At 38.4% G+C, this 22,088-nt stretch overlaps 1 protein-coding gene across 2 annotated transcripts in view; it reads right to left on the reverse strand.

The window, feature by feature from the left end:
* LOC100757928 (myosin-IIIa) overlaps window positions 1-22,088 on the reverse strand; it is a 156,434-nt gene that overhangs the window by 80,327 nt on the left and 54,019 nt on the right. For both annotated transcript variants that reach the window (XM_027405344.2, XM_027405345.2), the window contains exons 9-13: window positions 15,941-16,040; window positions 12,578-12,694; window positions 11,124-11,228; window positions 10,947-11,030; window positions 4,913-5,115 (exon numbers count right to left, since the gene is read on the reverse strand). In XM_027405344.2, the coding sequence (XP_027261145.1) occupies window positions 4,913-5,115; window positions 10,947-11,030; window positions 11,124-11,228; window positions 12,578-12,694; window positions 15,941-16,040 (609 nt within the window). The remainder of the gene's footprint in view (window positions 1-4,912; window positions 5,116-10,946; window positions 11,031-11,123; window positions 11,229-12,577; window positions 12,695-15,940; window positions 16,041-22,088) is intronic.

Here is a 22,088-nt window from a genome sequence, read left to right on the forward strand (position 1 = left end):
AGGGCAAAACCAAATTTAAATAATACATACATACATACATACATACATACATACATACATACATACATACTAATCCAGCCCTACAGAAAGTACTGGAAGGAGTCTTTAACCCAAGGAAGTTAACTACAACCAAAAAAACATAGGCAATAGATAATCCCACTTTACCAACAGCAAAAAGAAAAAAAAGGGCAGAAATCCACACACAATTCCACTACCACCACCACATCCAAAACAAACAAGAATGAACAATCAATTGTCATTAATATCCCTCAATATTAATGGTCTTAGCTCAACTATAAAAAGACACAGGCTAACAATGGATACAAAGACAGAATCCATCCTTCTGCTGCATACATGAAACACACCTCAACTTCAAAGACAGGCAGTACCTCAGAGTTAAGGGTTGGGAAAAGATTTTCCAATCAAATGGTCCCAAGAAACAAGCAGAGGTAGCAATCCTAATATCTAACAAATTAGACTTTAAACTAAAATCAATCTGAAGAGATGAAGGAAGTCACTTCATATTCATCAAAGGAGAAATCCATCAAGATGAAGTCTCAATTCTGAACATCTATGCCCCAATACAAATGTATCCAAATTCATAAAAGAAACATTACTAAAACTCAAATCACATATAAAACCTCACACACTTAGAGTGGGAGACTTCAACACTCCACTCTCACCACTAGACAGGACTGCCAGACAGAAACCAATAAAGAAACAAAGGAACTAACAGAAGTTATGACCCAACTGGGCTTAACAGACATCTATAGAACATTCCATTCAAACACCAAAGAATATACTTTCTTCTCAGCACCACATGGAACCTTCTCTAAAATCAGCCACATACTTGGCAACATAGCAAACCTCAACAGATACAAAAAATTGGAATAACCCCCTGTGTCTTATCAGACCACCATGCTTTAAAGTTAGAATTCAAGAAAAACACAAATTGCAGAAGACCTACAAACTCATGGAAATTGAATAATGCACAACTGCACAGCTAATACCAATTCTCCTCAAATATTCGACATAACAGAAGCAGAAGGATCATTGCCAAAGTTTTTATGAGGCTTCAATAACCTTGGTACCCATGCCACACAAAGACACAACTAAGAAAGAGAACTACAGACCAATATCCCTCATGAACATTGATGCAAAAATACTCAATAAAATACTTGCAAATAGAATCCAGAACACATCAGAGAAATCATCCACCATGATCAAATAAGCCTCATCCCAGGGATGCAGGGATGCTTCAACATACAAAACTCCATCAATGTAATCCACCATATAAACAAACTGAGAATGAAATAACACATGATCATCTCACTAGATGCTGAAAAAGCCTTTGGCAAAATCCAACACCCCTTCATGATGAAGGTCTTGGAGAGATCAAGAATAACAGAACATACCTAAACATAATGAAAGTGTTATATAGCAAGCCAACAGCCAACATCAAACTAAATGGATAGAAACTCAAGGTGATTCCTCTAAAATCAGGATCAAGACAAGGTCGTCCATTCTCTCCATACCTCTTTCAATATTGTAGTTGAAGTTCTAGCTAGAGCAACTAGACAACAAAAGGAGATCAAGGGGATTCAAATTGGAAAAGAAGTCAAACTTTCACTTTTTGCAGATGATGTGATAATTTACTTAGGTGACCTGAAAAACTCTACCAGGGAACTCCTACAGCTGATAAACACCTTCAGCAAAGTGGCAGGATATAAGATTAACTCAAAAGAATCAGTAGCCCTACTATATACAGATGATAAAAGGGCTGAGAAAGAAATCAGAGAAACATCACTCTTTACAATTGCTATAAACAACATAAAATACCTTGGGTTAATGCTAACCAAACAAGTGAAAGACCTGTATCATAAGTACTTTTCGTCTTTAAAGAATGAAATTAAAGAAGATACCAGAAAATGGAAAGAGCTCCCATGCTCTTGGATAGGTAGGATCAACATAGTAAAAATGGCAATCTTACCAAAAGCAATCTACAGATTCAATGCAATCCCCATCAAAATCCCAACACAATTCTTCACAGATCTTGAAAGAACAATTCTCAACTAACTTTATATGAAAAAAAGACCAAGGATAGCCAAAACAACCCTGTACAATAAAGGAACTTCCAGAGGCATCATCATCCCTGACTTCAAGCTGTATTATAGAGCTATAGTCCTGAAAACAGCTTGGTATTGGCACAAAAATAGACAAGTAGACCAATGGAATCGAATTGAAAACCCTGATATTAACCCACACAATATGAACATCTGATTTTTGATAAAGAAGCTGAAATTATACAATGGAAAAAAGAAAACATCTTCAACAAATGGTGTTGGTATAACTGGATGCTGATATATAGAAGACTGAAGATAGATCCATATCTATCACCATACACAAAACTTAAGTGGAAATGGATCAAAGACCTAAACGTAAATCCAGCCACACTGAACCTCTTAGAAGAGAAAGTAGGTTGTACCCTTGAACGAATTGATACAGGAGACCACTTCCTGAACATCACAGCAGTAGTACAGACACTGAGATAGACAATTAATAAATGTGACCTTCTGAAACTGAGAAGCTTTTGTAAAGGACACAGTCAACAAAACAAAACAGCAGCCCACAGAATGGGAAAAGATCTTCACCAACCCTTCATCTGACAGAGGGCCGATTTCCAAAATATACAGAGACCTCAAGAAGCTAGTCACCAAAACACCATCTAATCCAATTAAAAAGTGGGGTACAGAACTAAATAGAGAATTCTCAATGGAGGAATCTAAATTGGCTGAGAGACACATAAGAAAGTGCTTAACATCCTTAGCCATCAGGGAAATGCAAATCAAAACAACACTGAGATACCACCTTCTCCTGTCAGAATGGCTAAAATAAAAAAACACCAATGACAGTTTATGCTGGAGAGGATGTGGAGAAAGGGGAACACTCCTCCCCACTGCTGGTGGGAGTGCCAACTTGTACAGCCACTTTGGAAATCAGTATGGCGGTTCCTCAGGAAAATGGGATTCAGTCTACCACAAGGTCCAGCAATTCCACACTTAGGCATATACCCAAAAATGCACATTCATACAACAAGGACATCTGCTCAGCTGTGTTCATAGTAGCATTATTTGTAATAGACAGAACCTGGAAGCAACCTAGATGCCCCTCAACTGAAGAATGGTTGGAGAAAATGTGTTATATTTACACAATGGAGTATTACTCAGGGGAAAAAAATCAATGGAATCTCGAAATTTGCAGGCAAATGGATGGAACTGGAAGAAACCATCCTGAGTGAGGTAACCTAGTCACAAAAATATAAAAATGGTATGTACTCACTCATACATGGATTTTAGACATACAGCAAAGGATGACCAGCCTAAAATCCACACCACCAAAGAAGCCAGGAAACAAGGAGGACCCTAAGGGAGACATGCATGCCCCCCCCCCCCAGAAGGGGAAAGTGACAAGATCTCCTGAGCTAATTGGGAGCATTGGGGGAGGGGAGAGCAAGGTAGAAGAAAGAGAGGGGGAGAAGAGAAGGGTAGAGGAGGACATGAGAGAGCAGGAATATTTAGTCAGGGGAAGAATTGAGGAGCACAAGAAAGGAGATACCACAATAGCAGAAGCCATTATAGGTTTGAAGTGAATTCTGGCACTAGGGAAATGTCCAGAGATCTAGGAGTTTGACCCTAACTAACAATCTAAGCAGTAATTGAGAGGCTAACTTAAATGCCCTTCTCCAATAATGAGATTGATGACTAACTTTTATGCCATCCTAGAACCTTCATCCAGTAGCTGATGGAAGCAGAGGCAGACACCCACAGCTAAACACTGAGCTGACCTCAGGAATCCAGTTGCAGAGAGAGAAGAGTGATGAGCAAAGGGGTCAGAACCAGACTGGAGAAACCCACAGGGACAGCTGGCCTGAACAAGGGGTTGCTCATGGACCCCAGACTGATAGCTGGGAAACCAGCATAAGGACTGTTCCAGACCCCTGAAGGAGGATGCCAGTTTGGAGGTCTGGGCAATCTATGGGGCCTCTGGTAGTGGATCAGTATTCCTCCCTAGTATACAAATGGACTTTGGGAGCCCTCTCCACATAGAGGGATACTCTCTCAGCCTAGACACATGGAGAAGGGTCTAGGCCCTGCTCCAAATGATATGACAGATTTTAAGATCCCCCATGGAAGGCCTCAAGCTCCCTGGGGAGCAGAAAGGGGTTGGGATGGGGGGTGGGGGCACAGGGGAGGAGGGGAGGGAGACAGAACTGGGATTGACATGTAAAAGGAGCTTGTTTCTAATAAAATTAGAAATAAATAGAGAGAAAACAAAAAAGAATAGCAAGGATGGTTTAGAGTCATTAAAGAAGGAAGAGATTTTGTAACTTACTTATAAATTGCCAAAAGGAACTCACTTAATCTAATATCAAAATAACATAAGTCATATTGATGACTTAAAATCAACTAGTAATAAAAATAGACATACAGCTGAATATTACTCAATATTTTATTTGGCTCTTTTGTGTAAACACAGGAAGAGGAAAATAGAAACATCAATGTTTATTTAGAAAAAGAGTAGTAGGTATATTTAAAAGAGAAGTAGGGTCCATCCTTTTAATTAAATTGTTCATTGATTTTTGCCTGGAGACAAGTTTTCCTGCTTGCTCTTTTCCACTATGTTAGTATCTTCTTGGTGGTAGCATGATTATTAGATCATTTATTAGTTTCTCTATCAGATGTTAATATACATGAGAATAAAGCACTGAAGAAGGTCCTGATTACTTCCAATAATAAGTGCCTTACACACAGTAGGTTATCAATAAACTGGGGAGTTTGGAAGAGCATTAGCTAAATGTGTTCTTGCACATATTACTCAGAAATTAAGGTATATCTGGCATGCACTTACTTACATGGCTTGGTGAATGACACGGGATTTTTCCAGAAGGTATTCAGAAATCTGTGCCCCTACTACAGCTCCAGAAGAGGTAAATTTCATTTCTAAATATTTGCCAAATCTGCTGGAATTGTCATTTATAATAGTACAGGCATTGCCAAAGGCCTCAACCAAATTGTTCACTTGTAAAATCTTCTCTTGTAGGGTTCTGTTATTAGCCTAGGTAGAGATGTCAAGATAAAGAAAGCAGCATCAAATCAGTCTCTAATAAGATGTCTCTTTTTGGTAAGTACTTTACATGAAAACAAGGACATAGAAGAGCATATATTTGGTATACTGCCAGATAATTCAGTGTGGCCCATAACCTTCTTCCACACACACATTCATTATCTTTCTTAGGAACAGGGGAAGATACATGTTGTTTTCTTACATACAGTTCTGTGTATGACATAGCCTGAAAACACATCCTATATGCAGCCTGCCCAACATGCTCCCTCTCACTTTACACATACATAATGGTCTGGGACTACATTCATATTCCATCCAAAGCCAAATCTACTTTTCTGTGTCTACAGAAGCTTCCAAGCAGGAAAGTAAGAGAATAAAGCTATCTTGTGAATTCAGAAGTGGAGGGAACAAAACACAGTCAGAACAGCTCATCAGAGTGGATAAGAAGAATGAAATGCCTAGCTAGGTCACAGGCTGCCTGGCTACTCATCTCATGCCCTCTCTGAGAAAAACATGTCCACATCCTTATAACAGTGGTTCTCACATGACCCTATAATACAGCTCCTCATGTTGTTGTGACCCCCAACCATAAAAATATCTCACTGCTACCTCATAACTATAACTTTGCAAATATCTGATACAGGGGGTATCTGAAATGCAGCCCCCAATGGGGTCATGACCCATAGGTTTCGAACCACTGCCTTCAAGGGTTAGGGGTATAAGTCACCTGCATCTTGGTGGCAATTATCTTAAAGAGATTATCTTTACTGTTAATCTTAGAACCTTGCCGAGACCTGCTGAGTTAAGGGTGTAGAAGTTTTTAAGTTGAAGGCGAATAGTAGTACTCACACCACAGGTGGTGCTGGATCTGAAGGGCAACAGAAGATAACTTGGACATTGGGACAAAATTGGCTTTTTTTTTGTGTGTGGAGCTTCTTCTACCTATGGCAAGGCAAGACAGTATCTTCACCTACCCATATTAAATGGCCTTGACCTGCTAAGTGAGGACCAAAGGCAAAGGAAAATTCCATTCACCAGACATCTTATTTTGCATCTGTGAAATCTTTATCAAGGACAAAAGAAAAAAAAAAAACAACAAGACTGACCAGACAAGGGCAGAATTGACTCTGAGTACACACACACACACACACACACACACACACCATCAAACCACATGTTAAGATCTAGAACAAGGTAAAGATTAAATTAATAAATTTGCTCACATCTACAGAGCAGCATCTACACACATCCAATCCATTACTGAAAACCTCTATTAGCTCAGAAATCAAGACAGATTAGCAAGGCTCTTACAAACAGCACTTATGTTAACTAATCCCAATGCTTATATCCTAGTAGGCTGAAGTCACACTGTCCCTCTTTCCATTTTATATTTCATTTCAATGTCCTCCAAACTCTTTAAAATGTTCTTTATTGTAGCAGGGAGTTAATGGTATGGTGACAGAAAGGGACTGACATGAGAGCCTTGTGACAGCACCACCCGGAGGGTCACAGGAATGGAGGGCAGAGGGCAGGAGAAAGCTTCACTTAGATTCTATACTAACACATGGGGCAGGATATAATGAAGGAAGTTAGCTGAATTTTAACGTTCGCTGAATTTTAACAGAAACATGGAATTCTTTCTATGCATAATTTTGAAAATAAATTGGGCTCAGGTGATCTGTTGTTTTTGGCTAGGTGGCTTCAGTCTATTATAATATGTAGTAGCTGTGGTAGTTTGAATGTAAATGACCCCCATAATTTCATAGGGAGTGGCACTAGTAGGAGGTGTGGCTTCATTGGAGTAGGTATGGCCTCGTTAGAGGAAGTGAGTCACTGTGGGGGTGGGCTTTTGAGGTTCCCTATGTTCAGGATACTACCCAGTGTTTCAGTTGACTTCCTGTTACCTGCAAGATGTGTGACTCTCAGTTATTACTCCAGCGCCATGACTGTATGCACGGCAGCATGTTCCCTGCCATGATAATAATGAACTGAATCTCTGAACTATAAGTAAGCCACTCCAATTAAATATTTTCTTTATAAGGGTTTCTTTATAAGGGTCTCAACAGTAGAAACCATAATCAAGACATTAGCTGTGTATCAGACAAGTCTTGTTTTCTTATATTACTGGGGATAGAATTCAGGAATTAACATATGGCAGGCAAGAACTTTCCCATTGAGGGGCAATCACAGCTCTAAAACACAATCTAAGTTTTGAGCTTATTACTAAAGTCACTATAAATATTTGCATGTGAAAGGTTGAGTCAGGGGAAGAATAGAAGATAATGAGAATGGAGATACCATAATAGAGGGAGACATTTTAGGTTTACAGAGAAATCGGGCACTAGGGAAATGTCTGGAGATCTACAAAGATGACACCAGCTAACAATCCAAGAAACAGAGGAGAGGCTACCTTAAACGCCCTCCCCTGATAATAAGATTGATGACTGTCTTATATGCCACCCGATAGCCCTCATCCAGCAGTTGGCAGAGGTAGAAGCAGACACCCACAACTAATCACTGAACTGAACTGGAATCCAGTTGCAGAGAAGGATGAGTGAAGAACAAAGGGGTCCGGACCAGGCTGGTGAAACCCACAGAAACAGCTGACCTGAACATCGGGGAGCTCTTGGTTCCCAGACTGATAGCTGGGAAACCAGCATGGGACTGATCCATACCCCAGGAACATGGGTTTCAGTGAGGAAACCTCAGAAATCTACAGGACCTCCTGTAGTAGTTCAGTACTTATCCCTAGCACAGGTGTGGACTTTGGGAGTCCATTCCACATAGAGGAATACTCCCTGAGCCAAGACACATGGGGGTGGGCCTAGGCCCTATTCCAAAGGATATGATAGACTCTGATGACACCCTATGGAAGGCCTCACCATCCAGGGGGAGCGAAAGGATATGTGATAGGGAGGGTTTTAGTTGGGGGGAGGGTGGTATTGGAGGAGGGGAGGGAGAGGGAACTGGGATTGTCATGTAAAACAATCTTGTTTCTAATTCAAATAAAAAAATCTGCAGAAAAAATATTTGCATGTACATGGGTTTTATTTTCTTGATAGGTATCAGCAGGGTTATTGGGTTGCATGGAAAATGTAGTTTCCCTGTTTAAGAAGTACGAAAGCCATTTCCCAAAGTGATTGTGATGTCTTACTACTGCTGATAACAGCCACCATTTTGCATTATCACTAATAACAGATGAGAGTCCCAGTGGCTCCAAGTCTTTGTTAAGGCTTCATCTTCTGAGATTCTTAAAACAGTTTTAACCAGCTTAATAGGCACTTTACTGTATTGAAAGTCTTTATTTGCATTTTTCAGGTGAGGAATGATACTGAACAACTTTTCATTAGTGTCCAACTATACAACACTTCTGGAAGTGGCCATTTTTTCATTTCTTGTCATTTCATTTCTTAATATTGAGTTTAAGACATTTTCATATTTCATATCTTTAAAATGTAATTTGCTAACATTTTCTCTTGGATGAGGCTTATGTCAGTATTCGCTTTAAATTTTAACAGAGCATCAGAGAATAGAGATGGAATTTTGGTGGAATCAAAGTCTTCCTGCTATGAATTATGCATTGTGTTGTATCTAAGAGGTCTTTCATTAATTGAAGATCACAATAAACTTCCCCATTTTGTTTTATAGTTTGTGGTTCTCCATGTAACTATTTTCCATGTAACTATTTTGAACTAACTTTCTATAACATGTGAGGTCCAGACTGAGGTTCACTTGCTTGCAGGGGCACATGCAATTCTTCTACACTATTTGTTGAAAATTAATTATTTATTAATTGACTAACCATCTTTGAAAAAAATAAGTTTGTGTAGATTCAATCTGCTCCAAGAGTCTGTCTGTCACCATTCATTAAAGACACACTTCACTGCCACAACCTTGTAGTAAATCAGGAACATTGTTCATTAAAAAAAAATCATTTCATTATTACAGTTCCTTTGCCTTGTCATACCAACTTTTATTTTTTGACTTGGCATGGTAATTTTTATTAAAAACTACTTCTGAAAAAGTGGAAGGAGGGTAAGGGGAATAGCAGGACACAAGTAATCTGATAAGAAAAATAGGAAATGGGGGATCATTTTAGAGAGGAAGGAGGAGGTAAATACAGAAGAAGGAGGGAGGTGAGTAAGAGAACAACAAGGAGGCCTGAAAAGCCACAAGACATCATACTATCAACCATTTATCTTAAAATATCTATAATACATATATGGCTTTAACAAACTTTTCTCTGCTTGGCTGATGGTAGTCCTTCCAAGAGCCAAAGACCACCTTACAAAAAGTCTAGTACCAGACATGATAAGCTCTCTTTTGAGTTTTTGGCCTGGGATGTCCAAGAGACTCGCAAAATATACAGCCTATTGCTGTCCTTGGTTTCCTCCTGAGAGGTGGAAGGTAAGTCTCTATTGCTGAGGACATCATGTACTTGAAAAACAGGGTTCAGAGACCTCTGAACTGGAACTGACCTAAATTCCCCTTCTCTGAGGACTAGCTTTCATGGTCCCAGAAGGTACAATGCAAGCTTCCAAAGGAACCAACAGTCCTATCCAGCCATGATGTCTATAAACCACATGAATAACCAGCATGGCATGATAAACTTAAGGGTACAGTAGTGGAATGCATATCAATAGCTTCATTGGACTGAAGACCTGGTCAACAAAAGAGAAACTATACCTGGTACTAGAAACCTAACTAACTTCTCAGTGCTAATGAAGACATTGTCATTGGAGGAGAATCTGCAACCACTAAGTTACTAAGCCAGTATGTTCCCTAACAACAATTTAAAGGCTTTTGTCTTCATACCCACAGATAAGTGTGGTACTCACCCCTCATCCAAGAAACTTCTCTTTGCAACAGACAGAGACCATTATAGAAAACCACAAACAATCAAAACAGTGGATATATCTACAAAACACTCTCACACCTAAGGCTTAGGGAACATTACAGAAGAGGGGGCAGACAGATTATAAGAGTCAGAGAATTAGGGAGTTTTCTGTGACATTGTGTCTCCTAGTAATATCAGAAGCTATATCCATGAAGTCTCACCAGCATGACTGCCCAAATGTGAGGTGAACAAGGATGACCAATGGACATGCCCAAGTGAATGGTGAGACCAAACAATAATTGAAGATGATGATAACATTAATTTGTTGTGTAAAACCTCCCACTTCTATGATTTTTATTGCAATCTCATTGAATCTGAGCATGGCTTTATGGAGAGTTAGCCTTTGGGGAATTATTAGTTATGTCCACCTGTTACTTATTTCTTACATTTTCACCCCTTGCAGGTTTTATATTATCAAAATCTACATAGTTCCTATTTTTTGGTTCTTTATACATGATACAATTGAACTTTAATCTGTAATTGAACATTGATACTGAGGCTACAGAGAGAAAATGACACATAAAAGACTTGGAGCCTAAGTGAGGAAAATTGGAGGAGCTTCAAAACAGAGCACAGGCATTTAAAATAAATATTTATTTGTAGGTGTTTTGCCTACATGTATGCCATGTGTGTTCAGTGACCTTTGAGGCTAGATGAGGGCATTGAATCTGGGTCTGGAGTTACAGATGGTTGTGATATACATGGAGGCTGGGAATTGAACCTGGGTCCTCTGGAAGAGCATCCAATGGTCTTAACCACTGAGCTCTCTTCCTCCCCTGTCTGATATATTTTAAAACTTAAATGGTAACAATTGTGTCTTATCATTTCCATGTATTATAAAGTATGAGAGTTAGTGAATACTAATATAACCAGTTATTTGAAATACACAAATACTTCAATTAGGACAGGAAAAAAACAATTCTACCTTTCCAAGCACGGTGAGGTGTTGAACTAGAAGATGAGCACTCTCTGTCTTCCCAGCACCACTTTCTCCAGAAATAACAATACACTGCACAGGAAAGGAAGAACCTGTGAGAGGACTGCACCCCCAGGAAACTCAGTGACTCTCAACAAAGGAAGGAATGTGAGAATCCTGCCTTACCTGGTCTGAGTTATATGTGACCATAGACTGGTATCCCAAATCAGCCATCGCAAAAATATGAGGTGGGTTGGCAGTTCTCTTTGCTCCAATATACAACTTAGAAAGCTGAAGTTAAAGTGAATAAATCATACAGAGCTTTTTTTGTCTTGTGTCTGCTTTTATTTAATGTGTAGATTATTTATATATAGCGTTCTAGTTTTGGAAGCAAAAGATTAAAAAAATCTAACCAAGTGAAACATTATCCACACATGCTTTTCATGTATGCATGCATGTATGTATGCATGTATGTATGTATGTATGCATGTATGCATGTATGCATGTATGTATGCATGTATGTATGCATGTATGCATGTATGCATGTATGCATGTATGTATGTATGCATGTATGTATGTATGCATGTATGTATGCATGTATGTATGTATGTATGCATGTATGTATGCATGTATGTATGCATGTATGTATGCATGTATGTATGTATGTATGCATGTATGTATGTATGTATGCATGTATGTATGTATACATATCTACATCTATCTATATCTATTTGAGCCAGCCCATATATAGGATGACAGAGTGGTGGCATTTAAATGATTCTGCATGTTATTTCTAAAGTAGATCTTAAGGCTTCAAAATGTGATTATTTGTTTACATGAAAAAACTTTACAAATGATAGGATCAGAAGTCATTTTGTTGACTACTTCTTGGATATGACAATGTTTGACATCTGACACCTTTTTCCTTATGCCTCGATTTAATTTATATAATCTCGCTTGATTTGAATGAAATTGTACAATTAATTGATAGCAGAATTTTACTATTCCCAACCTTTTTTTTATATCCTGGTAAATGTATCATTATCCTGTACATTTTAGACTGGCATAAATGAGCTGTTAGGCACAATATTAAATAATATTCTAGAGTGCACAGATAGCAAAGGACAATAGGTCTAATTAAAAATGGAAAACAGTCTTGTTTAATTCTATATTTAAAGCTTTGGTGACTGAGTAGTTGATAATTAAATACTTTCACTCATAAAGCATACATTGTATGATAGTAACGAAACAATTAACATGTTAAAAGGAATTAAAATCTCACAATGGCAAATGCTACATCGGTATGCATCTTATATATAAACGGTGTAGCTATATTTGACTTTACAATGCTCAATTCAGAAACAGACATTAAGTATACTTATTTTTAGACTTAGGGATAGGCTGTTAGTAGAAAAACTACATAAAATTCATAATCTCATATGTACTTTTTGGGGAAAAAGGATCATAAACAGTACCTATATTGATTTCATATATCTTCCCTACATTTATGCCTATGTTTGAATGATAAATATGTAACAGTTTTCTTCAAGTGCTAGGTAATATTTTTGCTGGTATCCATTTAAATGAAGACTCTGACTACTGGAGTTATTTGTACAAAGGGAATGCAAGCCACACCATACCTTTGTGGAATAAAGACCCAGACTCTGAAAAGGGTTAAGTGCAATGAGTATGTCTCCCACATAGATGTAGATCTGATCTCTGGAATAACACTTCTCAAGGTGTTCAGACACTGTGTTCTGTAGAAAAATCAAAAGAAAAACAATTTCTCTCTCTCTAAAAAAATCACTCATAAGTCAGGCATGGCAGCGCAGGCTTGGAGTTCCAGCATTTAGGATGTGAGACAAGATGATTCCAAGTGTTCAAAGGTAAATACGAAGAGTCTGGGAGAGGGAGAGGAGAAGAAAATAAAATAATTTGTGCTTACCTACACTTTAAAAATGAAGCAGGAAATAATAAAAATATCTGGAATCTTGACTGAGGATTAGAAAGAGAAACTGATAGCAAACAAAATGCCATCATGCTTGCAAACCAGTTAACGCGATTTCCCTGGTTTTGAGAGATAAAGGGGAACATCTTGTTTTTTTTTTTTTTTTTTGGCATAGGGTCTCACTATGCTGACCTGGAACTCACAGAGGACTTACAGCCTCTGCCTCTGGAATGCAGGAGTTAAGGGTGTACACTGCCATGCTCACTGGACAAGACAGTCTCCAGTGCACTTTATAAAGGGTAAATGTGCTGCCGGTTATATGTTGTATACCCATATACACTAACGAGATAAAGTAGAATCTAGAAAGGAAAGAGGGTCATAAACATGATTTTACTCCAATTCCAGATGATTTAATGGTGCTGTGTCTTTTGCTTAGAGTATGAGAAGTAAAAAATTCAGAAAGTAACCTTTCCAGTTGATCACATGACTATATGAATTGATTTTGACAGTGTTGCAATCATCATGGGCAGTCCACAACACAAAATAAAAGCAAAAGATCTGAAGTCAAAAAGGAACAAAAATTTAAAACCTGGATAACAGATATTAATATACTGGTCAATAATGTGATTGATGAAATGTTTACAATTCATATGCCTAGGCATTCACAGTCCTGGGAGACTTGATAGGAAAGGATCAGAAAGGCAAGAGCAACTTATGCCTTACAAATACTATATCAATTCAAGATGTGTAACGATCCTGAGAAGTTACTGTGAGGAAGTTGTTTATTTACTCTAAATTTACTGAATGACCATGATAGTCACCTTCCCACAAATACTTGACATACATCAACTCATAAAGAGAAATGCATGTTTTGGAGGCTTGAGATGGTATTCACTCCCTTGCTTTTGGTTCTGGATGGAGATATGCATCATGGTGGGAACGTGTGTCACTTATATCACACAGACAGAAGGAGGTTGGGGCCAAGAACTAAGACTTCCCACAAGGCTCTATCTCTTAACGTTTCCACTGTCTCCCCACAGCGGCACAGGCTGGAGACCAAACATTTAACACTGGACCTCAGCAGAGCATTCCAGATACAAAGTACAGCAGAGGTTTCTGTTCAGAATGTCTCTGGATTTGTTGAAATTTTGAGTATAATGCTCAGACTTTAATCCAAGAACTGAGCAGACAGGACAGAGGTCTTTTCCTTTAGTCAATGGAGCCATTTATTTCTTAATGACCAGATTTATCTGAAATATGAGGGGTGGGGAGACAGGCTGAGCCAGTGGTTTACCAGTTTGGACCTTCACAAGGAATGTTTGAAATGGTTCTGAGGCAACAAGAATGAGGAGATATCACTGACTCAGATCTGACAAATGGGGAACCTGCCTAAGATCGAACTAGACTCCCTTAATATAGATGACAATGGTGTGACTGGGACAATATATGAGGCCACTAGAGTGGGTCCAAGATCTAACTTTAATGCAAAAACTGACTTAGTGAAGTCCATTCTATATGGAGAGATATCTTGCTCAGCCTAGACAGAGGGGTGTGTGGGGGTGGAGAGGTGCCTTGGTCCTACCTCAACTAGATGATGGGACAGACTGAGTAGACTTCCTAGGGAGGCTTTACCCTCTCTGAGGAGCAGATAGGAGGTGGGGGCAGTGGGGAATCCAGAGGAGAGGAGAGAGGGTGAACTGGGATTGGAATGTAAAAAATAAATGAATAAAATATCTTTAAAATTAAAAAAAGAACGAGGAGCTGAAAGAGCAACAAAATGTCCTCAGTGTGAACACAAGCTTTGTGACTTGTGAGGAGAACCATGGATAATAGCCTCACTCTGGCATCTCAGAGGCTTCTGTGTCCTGCCACTGAGAGCTGACAGAGGAAGGAGAGTGTAGAGGGAGACTGTCTTGTGAGTAAATCATACCCTTGAGAATCCCAGAAATGACTGAGAAGAAACATTTGTGACCCACAACTCACGTTTGGGAGACCTCACTTCTTTGTCATTTGAGCATTTAAAATGATAATGACCAGAAAGGTGTGGAAGTGTGATGTATTAAAGATAGGAGAGATAAAAAGAGACAAAGTATGAACTAAACTGACTAAGGTAATCCTATTTTGCTTTAGTTGACTCAACTTTGTGCCCTTCTCCTGACTTCTCCCAAGCCCATCTAACCACATCCAGCTCAACAGAACTTTCTAGTTGAGCAGCACCTGTAGGATTAGAAAGTCATTGCTTTAATCAACTGAACCTTTGAAACCTTTATTAACAGCAGCTTTTGAAACTTCTACCACCTGGTCACCTCTGATATGATGTCATTTGGTCTGGTGCTTTATAAACCCTACCCCTGCCGCTCTCCAGGGTCAAGTCTGGCACAAGCCTGCTCTTGACTGCCAGTAATTAAAGGACTCTTGACCCAATTCTCCTTGAATGCCATTATTCTTGTTGCCTGTGGGTAGGACATGAGCCAGACATGGTGGCTCATGTCTATAATCTCAGTACATGGCAGGGGGCAGGTTCAGAAGGATTGATGCAAGTTTGATGGCAGCCCAAGCTACATAGTGAGTTCTGAGCCAGTCAGGGTTACATAGAAAGACCCTGACACAAAAAGACAGAAACACACACACACACACACACACACACACACACACACACACACACACACACACACACACTAGGGGGGGAGAGAACATGTATGATATTACAGATGGTATTTAAAGAACCCCTTATACACATCAGTTCTTTAAATAGGAAAAATTCTAGAAGGAATGGAGAGATAGCTCAGAAACTTTGAACACTTGCTGTTCTTACAGTGGACCCAGGTTCAACTCCCAGTACCCACATGGTAACACACAACCACCCATAATTCCAGTTGCAGAGGAACTGAAGCCCTCTTCTGTCCCCCTTCTGTCCATGTCTATGCCCCAGGCATGCATATGGCGAATAGACATACAGCAGGCAAACCCTCATACATATAAAACATAATAAACAATTCTAAATTTTGTAAAAAAAAAGTTAGAATGTTTAAATTTAATTAAACTCAATTCTTACCTCATCCAAAACATCTAGGGTTGCTAAGTCATCTACATCCTTCACACTGGAAATGAGAGATCTATTTAAGTTACCTTTCTTGGTGTGAATACGTTCATGTCTGTAACGAAAATACATTTTTTTCTGATTTATTGATTATCAGTGAGGAAGTCAATTTTAGATACACATGGGACTGAAAAGCTCTTCTGTGATGTTTATAGACTGGGTGAAAGTTTATTAGAAAATACCATCACATATTTGAGCTTTAGTTTTCTCCTCTGCATTAGGAAAACACAACATAGTAAACTTACAGTGCCTCACAGATGACTGATGGGTCATCATTTCTATCGTGAACTCTACTTGAGTCATTTGAGATGGGAAAGAAAGTTGCGTACTTGTTAAAAATCTGAGGTATCAGGGGCATTTTTATATGTGATGGAAACTATTATAGGGTGATGGGTTTGGGACAACTGAATTCACTTGGTGTCTGATTTTTTTTCTGACCTAGTGTTAGGCCACTGGTGGTAGAAGTGTAGTCCTTTTCAAATTTTAACAGGAATACACATTACAAAATTTTGAAATATTACATGAGTATACAGAAAACTGATTTCCGTTTTGGCCCTAAGGCTCCCAGTCCTAACCATGAATCTATCTGAAATTGTTACCTGGTAGCAAAGAAAAAATTAATTTTCTCCAATGGAGTCTCATTGGGTATATTAACCACCATTAATGGTAAGTCCTGTGCCCAGCAGTACATGCCATCACAAAACAAACTCAATGGTGTGTTTGTAGATCCAGAAGGTCTTAGGTGCAACAGTGGCACTTATATCTCCGTGGTAACCAACAGTTGTCTAATTGGATTTAGGCCTACTCAATAGTAAAGAAATTATGCAAGATACTTTATGACTCATCTGGCAGGATTTGTGCATAGTTTTTCTCCATATTTGCTGAATTAAGCAGGTATCATCTTATACATTCCCCTATTATCTGAAAAGATTAATTTGTTTTGATATATTATTTTTTAAAAAAATGGAAAAAGAAATCCAATTATCCATTTAACTAAGGACAGTCTCTAGACTTCACATCTATTATTATGAGTCCATTTAGCATAAAAATTGTTGCTAGAGAATGACAAGGAGCAGCTGGTGAAGAGCAGAGAGGTCGATATTTAGCTGGCTGAGGCCCAGCCTGCCTTTCTGTGAAGTCATCGTCTGTATTGGTATTGGCTGTCAAAAACTTAGGCAAAATGTGGTTACTATGATGGTTAATAATCCCAGATGGTGCCTAATTGTCTATAGGAAAACTTAAAAGTTTCCTGGCATGGAACTCATGGCCTTCACAGTATTGTAGCACTTTTAGTACCACTTCCCATCTGTGGGCAGAGCATCCTCCAACAGAGCAGGTTTCCACTTATCCTTCACAGGTAGGCCTAGATACACCTGCCCCATGGATTCATTAGAAAAATTGACAGAATACACAAGTGGAGTTCTCACATTTAAGTAAGTGGACACATGCTCATAATTTCTACCAGAGAGTGAAAACCTAGTTTCAAGCACATTCCCATCTGTGGATTCAAAGATGTAGAAGGTAAATAATGACTTGAATTTTCATCATTACCTTTGACATGATAATATGCTTGCTGAAATAAACTGATTGCACTGGTGTTTAAGTAGACAAACGTCTTCTAAACAATAAAGTATAATACTGAGTATTTTAAAAATGAATACCTAGTTTTTCATAAGATTATTCAAATTTCTCAATTTTCCTTCATTATAGATTATCTCCTCAACATTGACTATCTATAGTTCTGGTCAACTTCATGTCTCCAGCATCAAGTCATTTAAAAAATACGTATACTTTGATCTGTCAGATTTGGCTATATGCCAAGTGCCATATAACAGAACTATATGAAAATCAAATTATGTTTTTTTCAAAGTTTACATGAGAAAGAATGATCTGCAGATTTTGAAGCATCACTTTCTTTTGAACCTTCTCTTATCTATGTTGTTTGAAAACAATTCCAAGTAGGTAGTTCAATCCAATCCATATTTATTGCTACTTCATTATGTTGAAGGCATTTAGCTAAGTGTTGTTCTACTCAGTGAGGTTGGATTGTATGAACTATATAAACACAAATATTTAAAAACCACACAAGGCACATAGCAAGTACCACAATAGAAACAATATATAATTGTTATAGAAATGACAAGGAGAGGATGATTGATTCCATTCTGGTAAACTGAGGAGGGTACGAAGATACTGTATCTAGGTTAAAGTTGGAATCGGATTCCAGCAACCTGTGGAAGAGTTTTTGTACAAGTGTGAGTAAATGGTGACTGATAGTTCTGAAAGAACAGCATGTGTAGAGTATGTTCCCTAGTGGTCATCTGGGATACAGTGGTGATCTGATACAGACAGATGAGGGCTAGAGTAGTCAAGAGTAGATGCCAAGGAAACTAGGTCAGGGGAGGGCATGACTATGATGGATACAGGTGTCTCAAGAGCGTTTAAGCCAAAATATCCAGAAGCAAAGCATGGTCACACCTTAACAAATCTGAAACTCCTCCAGGGTTTCTTACCTCATTGACCATCCATGTAACTGTAAGGACCATAAATCTCCATCTCTCACCCCATATCAATTACATCACTGAATTATGTCTCTGTAGCCCCTTGACATTTCTTAAGTTTCCATCTTATCTGTATCTACTGTTGACCAAGATGTGATGACAGTGAAGACAGGAAAAAGTCAGATGTCATGAAAACTACAGAGAAAAACATTTCAAAGAAAGGAAACAGAATATAGTGAAAGGAAAAACAGAATATAGTGAAATACAGGACACAGCTGAGCAGGATAACTATGTCATCTTACTTTCAAAAGACTAATGAAATATAAATGAAGAAGAGTTTTGCACATTTAGATTTCCCTTGGAGAAGCTCACAGTAAAGTGTAATAGGAATAAATTCTAGAAGAAACAACTTAGGAAATACAAGACTTCATAAACCAACCGAAAACAAATGGGTCCAGCAGAGAGGAGAATCCTGGTGGTGAGCTGCAGGAAGCCCCACAGAAGAACCAAGAGACAAGCTGGGAGCTTAATCACAGACAGGAAAAGTGGGATGTCCCCCAGGAGGTGAGCAGGAGCAGAGGAGGAGTCAGGTGAAAATACATTGGCATGTTTTGATGGAAAGAACTCTAGGGGACTGCTTGTCCATTTCTAGTAAAGAAAGGGGCAATCAATAGACCTTGAAAGTATGAGAGGTAGATGCCATTCCAGACAAATGCACTGAATAAGTTAGAAGGCACCTGTGGCCAGGCAGAGTAATTGTAGTAGATTCACAGTCCAGTGGAGGCACACTGTGCACATTCCTGTAGGCTCTGTGACTAGGAATCAGTGGCCCAGGGTAGGAAGGAAGCCACAAGATTGGCTGCTTGTATTAGCCAGGGTCCTGGAAGGAAAGTGATTCAGGAGTATTTATTTCTATTTTTTTATTAAGATACTCTGTGTTTTTGAAATCAATCCATAACAAGATTGGAAGTAAGGTACAGAGGTTCCTTAACCACCCTCTGCCCTGATGAGGGTCCATGCTTTCCACTGTCAATTCACCCCCACACCACAGTGGCAGGCATGTTCCTTGCAATCCGTGAGCCTACACTAATAAATCATCACTAAAGCTCATACTTCACAGGAGGGTTCATAACAGGTTCTAGGACATTCTATAGACTTTGCCAAATGTATGACAGCATGTGTCTACAATTATGATGTCTTACAGAGTTAATAGCCCAAAACGCTTTCCTTTGTTCTACCTATTCCTTCCCTCTATGCTGGGTGCTGACTGCTACCAGTATTATTATTGTCATAAAAGTGGAATGATATAAAATAAAGACGTTCTTTAGCTTGGCTTCATTCTTTTAATGCATTTAAGTATTATTCATGTGTTTTATGACTTAATAGCTTATTGGCAAGGAATAATACCTAACTGTCTAGCTGACTATTTATTTACAGGATGATAATTATTTTATAGATTCTTTATCTGCTAAAATTTTATGGATTTTTGTTTCTATATGCATAAGACATATTTATTGGTAGTTTTCTCATGTCTTTGGTTTCAGTCTTAGGGCACTAATGCAGCTTTGTGAGGTTAGCTCTAAAATATTCTCAAAGCTTCTGTCTTCTGGGAAATTATAGAAAATTGATAAGCTTTCTTCCTTAAAAACTTGGTAACATTAAGTCTAAACTATATAGGTCTTCTGCTTTCAATTTTGGAATGTTATTAGTTATTATTTCAACTTGCCTAATAGAAACAGATATATTCAAATTGAAATATTCCTTCTTTGAGCTTTGGCAGATTGGTATTTTTCAAGGAATTTGTCCTTTTTACTCAGCTATCAAACTTCTTTCTCTCCCTCTCCCTTCAACTCTTCCCCTGTGTGTGGTTGTGATCATGTGTATATTTCAAACCTAGATTCTATGTATGAGAAAAAACATGTTTTTTGTCTTTCTCAGTCTATCTTAATTTAATATAATATCCAGATGCATTCATTTTCCTTCAGCTGTCATGACTTTGTTTTTCTTTTCAGCTAAATAAAACTCCCTTGTGTATATCTACCACCTGTTCTTTACCTATTCATCTACTGGTGGGCATACAGGCTGGTTCCAGTTCTTAGACATTGTGAACGGTATGGCATCAAGCATCCAAGCATCGATGAGCATCTCTGTGTCACATTGATGTGGAGTCCTTTGAGAAGGTACCCAGTGGTAGCTGGATAATGTGTTTCATGCTCTACTCTTATGAGGAACTTCCATGATGAGTTCCACTGTGGCTTCACCATTTATCACATATTCCCACCAGCGGTATCTAAGCATTTCCCCTCTTTACTCCACTCTCTCAGTATTGGTGGGTCTTCATATGATCAATGCTAGCCATTCTGACATGGGTGCAATGCAGTTGTCAACATGATTTGAAGTTGGTTTGTTTTTGCTATTTTCATTTCTTCTTTTTGAATTGTCTATTCAATTTATTAGCTCATTCGTTGATTGGCTGACTTGGGTTTTGGTGTCTAATTTTTAATTCTTTAGAATCTGTCCAGTAATTTCCTGTCTTGTAGATAGTTGACCAAACTTTTCTCAGATTTGGTAGGTTATCTCTCCACTCTGCTAATGCTTATTATTTTTGTTTTGTTTTTGATGCAAAAGCTTCTAATTTCATGTAACCCTCATTGTCAATTCTTGGTAAGATTCCCTGTGCTCTTTTTAGATTAAAATTTTTGCAGGGAGTTTTTTCTCTCCTTGGTTAGGTTTATGACTAAATATTTTATTTTTATATTTTGAAACTATTATGAATGGGAGTTTATTCTTGATTTCTCTCTAGCCAAGCTCACTGTTGATATGGAAAAAAGCTACTGATTTTGGTGTGTTGATTTTGTACAGTGCAACTTCTATTTGTATCCATTTTATTCTAATTTTCTTACTCTTGTCTGACTGTTCTAGTTAAGGCTTTGAACACTATATTGAATAAGAGTAATGATGAGACCTGGCATAATTGTCACGTTCCTGAATTTAGAAGAAATGCATTTCACTTTTCCCCAATTAGTATAATGTTGGCTTTAGTATAATGTTATTCTATTTCCATGTATATCTGCACACCAGAAGAGGGCACCAGATCTCATAAGGGATGGTTGTGAGCCACCATGTGGTTGCTGGGAATTGAACTCAGGACACCTGGAAGAGCAGTCAGTGCTCTTAACCTCTGAGCGATCTCTCCAGCCCTGGCTCTAGGTTTGTTACACATATCCTTTGCTATACTATGGTATGGCTCTTATTTCCCTATGTTCTTCTGGATTTTTATCATGAAATGATGTTGAGCTTTGCCAAAGGCCCTTTTCTGCATCTGTTGAGATGATCTTGCGATTTGTTTTTCCTGTCTGTATAAGTGTGTATTACATTTGTTGATTTGCATGTATTGAAGCAGCCTTTCCTGCACAGTTGAAGCCAAGTTCTTCAGATTACTTTTTACTTTTTCTTTTTGTGCTGTTAATGTCCAGGGGATCCATAGCAATGGCTTTCCTTTCATTTATGATAATAGTAATGATAATCTTGCCCTCCCCCCAGTTATCTCAGACAGGGGCTTAACAATTTTATTAATTATTTGAATTGCAAGCTTTTGATTT

This window comes from Cricetulus griseus, chromosome 3, assembly GCF_003668045.3.
Source record: "Cricetulus griseus strain 17A/GY chromosome 3, alternate assembly CriGri-PICRH-1.0, whole genome shotgun sequence".
Taxonomy (NCBI): domain Eukaryota; kingdom Metazoa; phylum Chordata; class Mammalia; order Rodentia; family Cricetidae; genus Cricetulus; species Cricetulus griseus.